At 40.4% G+C, this 4,864-nt stretch overlaps 1 protein-coding gene and 1 long non-coding RNA gene across 2 annotated transcripts in view; one reads left to right on the top strand and one right to left on the bottom strand.

Annotated features, from left to right (window-relative positions):
• LOC106528920 (uncharacterized) overlaps positions 1-4,864 on the bottom strand; it is a 52,677-nt gene that overhangs the window by 1,129 nt on the left and 46,684 nt on the right. The gene's annotated exons all lie outside the window — the stretch shown is intronic.
• Positions 3,719-4,864, top strand: part of LOC106528914 (uncharacterized) — a gene marked incomplete in the record, with an annotated part of 48,012 nt that continues 46,866 nt past the window's right edge. The window contains 1 exon segment of the mRNA XM_014024197.1: positions 3,719-4,028. Coding sequence (XP_013879651.1) covers positions 3,867-4,028 — 162 coding nt within the window.

Below are 4,864 nucleotides of genomic sequence, written 5' to 3'. Positions count from 1 at the left end.
CTTCAGGGATGAGCTCCAGAAACACACAAAAAAGTAATAACTTATAAGCTAAGAACATGTTGCGTAAAAGAATATCCTGTTTCCTAAAAGAAAAAAGAAAAAAAAACCAGGAAATTCTATGTCAATTTGAAGTACAGAAGCACTTGTAGTTTCATATTAGGCAACAAATGCTAACTGAAGTAAAAGCAGAACTGACGTCTCTTTGTGCCTAAATGGGATGTTTGCTCTCTGTGCTCCTCTGATGGACACAAAGCCGACCTCTGACCACACGCCTGAGAGACGAGGGCGCAATGCAACCGCTTAACTTGCAACCCCTGAGGTCAGAGGTCGCCCTGGAGCCAAACACTGTCCAGTTGACCAATGTGCAAAGAGATGTCTTTGATGGGGGGAAAAAAGTCACTTCTTTTTGCTGAATGCAGCGTTCTGCGCAGCTGGAATTAAAATTACATCTCGTAAAAATAAGAGTTAAGTCAACAATCAAACRATCAATGATGTTAAACAAAAACTTAACATTATAAAATCTTATTTTTATTTAAAAATCTTACAGCATCAATAATAAAAACTGAAGAACAAGTCTTCTAATTTAAGTAATTATATAAAAGGATATCAGTAACAAACTTATGGCAGCAGTTTAACAGCTGTCTTTGTTTGGCAACCATTTAAACTGAGGTCAGGTATTTAAATGCTTAAAAGCTTATTGTGTTCGTAGAAAATGTGTCCCGTTTGTTTCAGGCTAAAAGCTGCATCCAACTGAGCCGAAGAGTAAACACTGCATTTGTTCTGAATGCTTTAACTGCGGCTGTTAAACTGAAAGTGTGCAAACGAAGCAGAGGGCAGCTGTGGGAACTGACAGGTGACTCTTTGTAATCCTAAAAATATTGAACAAAATATCATGTTTTACTGGGAGAATTATTACTGCAGTACAGCAGCAGTCTGACKCTCCTACAGCTTGAATTTAGGGGGCATTTACTTTGTAATTTTGAGGTAAATTCAGTATTTTATAYTAACTTCAAAAGTAGATATGTACACTGGAACATTTGGGTAGTAACACGGGGCACAAAGCTGCACTTCTTTCTAAGTTGAATGTAAAAAATCTATTTAAACTGGYTAAAACAGAAGTGACAGCTCCTGTGTATTTGCTGTCAGGTTGTTTCACACTTTGTTTACCAACACCACCCAATCATGTTCGAGCATTACTTTAACTTGTGTTTCCTGCTGAATTAGGAAAAACTGCATTCAAAATAAAAACAAATCTGTATGCCTCTCACTCCCACCGCAGAGTGTGTTTTCCTGATTGACTATTTTGTTCCAAGCATGCGGGTAATCGTCTATTGAGAGCACATTTCCTTATCAGCGTCTAGCACACTGTCTGAATCCGTTATCACAATGGACCAGATCAGTGCAGGCAGCCCCTCGCTCTCCCGGCTGAGGCGCCCGTAAAAGAGAATTTCTGGAGTTGGGTGCCAGCCGATAGGCCCTGAGCTCTTTATCCCCTCAAAGCCAATTCGTCCTCTGCATGTTTAAATATCTCAGCTCAACCCCCCCTGCCCTTCCACTCCCATCGCAGCGCTCCAGCCCCCTCCCCTCCTTCTTGCTGCAGAGGTCCGGGCCTAAACTCGCGCAGTAATCGACCTGCGACGTGGGAGTGTAGGATGCAGGTGCAGGGCTGGTTGGATGGTGACAGAGGAGGGGAGTCCTCCATTGTTGGGCTGGACAGCACCCTCTCTCCTCTGGAGCACCCTCTGATGGAGAGGGGGGGCGCACAGACAATCACACATCCTAATCTGATTATGCAAATGTCTACTTCAAAAAGCAACACTCTGTAACCCTCACCAAGTGCTGGGAGACACTGCAAGGCAGCGGAGGAAGCAGCAGGAATGTAGAGTAAARGGTGAACGGTACATTTCTGACAAAATCAAATATAAAAGAAGGGAAACAAAAACAGAGGCTCAAAGATTTCAACTGTAAAAATCAAAGATTTTGCTCTTTTTCTCTTCTGGCCCACATCCTCTTCATCACCAGCGGAGGTCTAAGAATGGAAACACTCCTACCGCTGGCTCCCTCAACAGAGACTGAATCCAATATTCAAATGCTCATTGTTTTTCCAGCCACTCCTGAATCCAGCGTCAAAGGGAATCTACAATGTTAATGAGGGGGACAAAGTGCCCAGAAATAAAGCTTAGACCCCAAACAGCCAGAGGTGACATTTCTCAAGAAGACTGATTGATTCTTGAAAGAATGAGCTGATCTACCCCCCTGACAGTCATAATGACATATTTGGTTGAACATAACATGTGGTCTGTATCACAGTCTTGGTTTTTTTTTACAACTCTTAGAAAATAATTCATAAAATGGAATGTTTTCATGATAAATAAAAGGGATTTAATATAAATGAGGTGGTATAAACAGTAATCTCAATATAAAAGATTTTAAACATATATAGTTTTATGTATATAATATCCGACGCAACACCAGGGGAGGTCTGACAAAACCAGTTTTCATTGTACGCCCTGAAAGGCCTCTGACTCCATCAACGGGGATTAAACCCAATATTCAAATGCTTATTGTTTTTCTCGGACACCCCTGAATCCAGCATTAAAAGTAATCTACAATGTTAATGAAGGAGATAAAGAGTCCAGAGGTAAAGCGTYGACAACTCAAACAATTGCAAGTGACAATGCAGAAGAAAACACTGATTGCTGAAGGCTTGGTCCACAACACCCACCACCTGAACCTTCACAAAGAATGGACCCCTCTGACCTGAGCTGGTTTCTGAAAGCTGTTCTCTATTCTGGACCCGCATCGTTACATAAAGTCTTGGCAGCTATGAGTATTAATAGGAAATATTTGCTGTTTATTGAAGAACTGCTGAGGCAGTAGGGATTGTCAGTTGRGCAGGCATGTCAGTGACAGCTACAAGTGAAGATAACAACAAAGAACTAAAGCAACTGGTGAGATATGTGCAGGGAGATATACAGTATCACAGCGGTAAACTCAAAGATGTGATTCAAGAGCAATCTTAGCATCACAAATAACAGATGAAAGATATGTTACTGCTAACAAAGAATATCAATAAATGAGCTTCAAAATGTGATTTCGGCACTATCGATACTATACTTAACCACCAGTGGTGGGCAGCACTAATCTAAAAATTAGTTCCACTAACCCTAAAACACTAACTCAAATATTTAAGTCCCCTAATTCTAAAGCACTAACACATTGAAAATTTTAGRAAAAGCTAATTCTAAAGCACTAAAATAACCCAGCTGACCCATGGAGCATTCTTCAACAGACATGAGTCACATGTTGCAATGTTGATCTCTTAAGACTTATCATTGACATTCCTCAGCTGTATTTGGGTTCATATACTGTTAATATGTCACCTAGTGGATAAGTGACACACATATGAACAAAATGAATGACAGCTTTCATCCTCAGCTGTTAACATTAACATTGATCAATAACATTTAAAGGCCTCAGTTAGTGCTTCTAAAATTAGCCTATAAATTTACCAAGTGCTAATCCACTAATAAATTCTAAAATAAGCAAAAGCCCTAAAACACTAATCAGGAAATTAGTTCCCCTGTTAGTGTTTTGGTGCTTTAGTGGAACTGTGCCCTCCACTGTGAACCACCTCTGAACTAAAAGTAAAACATCAGGGTGAATCTTTGCTTTGACTTTATTAGTTTCCTGTAAGTTAGAGATGTGTGTTTTTAAAAAATTGTTGTAGATGTTACCTTCAGCTTCTCTGTTATCGTGTTACTCATTCAGAAGAGGATCGAGTCAGAGTTCCTGTAGTTAATAAGTATTTTTAAGGTGCAGCTTTAAAACACTGCAGATGAATTCTCAGCAGACAAACAGCCATCATGGAGCCTCGTCTSTCTGTCTGCGTCCTGCTGGTTCTTTGTGTAACAGGGAGTGTGACTGGAGGAAAGATTCTGGTGTGGTACACCGAGCACAGCCACTGGATCAACATGAAGCCYGTCCTGGAGACACTGGTGGACAGAGGACACCAGGTGACGGTCCTGGTCCAGATCACGTCGTTGTTCATGAAAAGCAGTGAACCCTCTGGCTTTCAGTACGAACCTTTTACTGTTTCTGTCTCTGTAGAGAACTTGTCAAAGTTCTTTGAAGAGTTCCTTCACTTTGCCATCCATGACCTAGATCAATTTAACAATGTTCAAATTTACATCAGATTTAAAGAATTAGTAAAAAGAAACACTCAGTTTTGTTTAAACTTTTGGACGGTGTGGTGAAATCAGAAACCATCATGAAGAAGCTGAAGGAAGGAAACTATGATTTGCTCATGGCTGATCCCATCTACCCTGGAAGTGAATTAACTGCAGATATTCTGGGGATCCCTCTGATTTTTTCTTTGCGCTTTTCTTTTGCTCATCACTGGGAAAGAAAATGTGGTCAGKTYCCTGCTCCACCTTCCTTTGTCCCAGCTGCTATGAGTAAACTGACAGACAAGATGAACTTCTCACAGAGAGTTTTTAACGTCCTCTTCTACGCTSTACTGGATATTTTAGTGGAACAGTTTAAGTGGAAAGAGCTGGATAAATATTARGTAGAAGTCAAAGGTGAGAAACTCAAGGAAGGTTCCTGTGCATTAAAACAATTTATAAATGCTGTTAGGGCCAATTATGGTATCAGAATGATTGAAACACACCATGTCTGTTCATAAGGACTTCTATATCTAATGTATGTTCATTGTAACAGAAAGAAAAAAATTGTATAGGTCTTCTGGACGGGTTCTTCTCTAATGAAACGTTTCGTCTCTTCAAGAGACTTCTTCAGTCTGAGAGTTTCAGGCAAAATTGACAAAATTAAGCCCAGCCTCCGTGTGACTGATCACATCACA

Source organism: Austrofundulus limnaeus, unplaced genomic scaffold, assembly GCF_001266775.1.
Source record: "Austrofundulus limnaeus strain Quisiro unplaced genomic scaffold, Austrofundulus_limnaeus-1.0 Scaffold413, whole genome shotgun sequence".
Lineage (NCBI taxonomy): Eukaryota > Metazoa > Chordata > Actinopteri > Cyprinodontiformes > Rivulidae > Austrofundulus > Austrofundulus limnaeus.
Note: the sequence above shows the minus strand (reverse complement) of the source record. Positions and strands in the feature narration are given on the sequence as shown.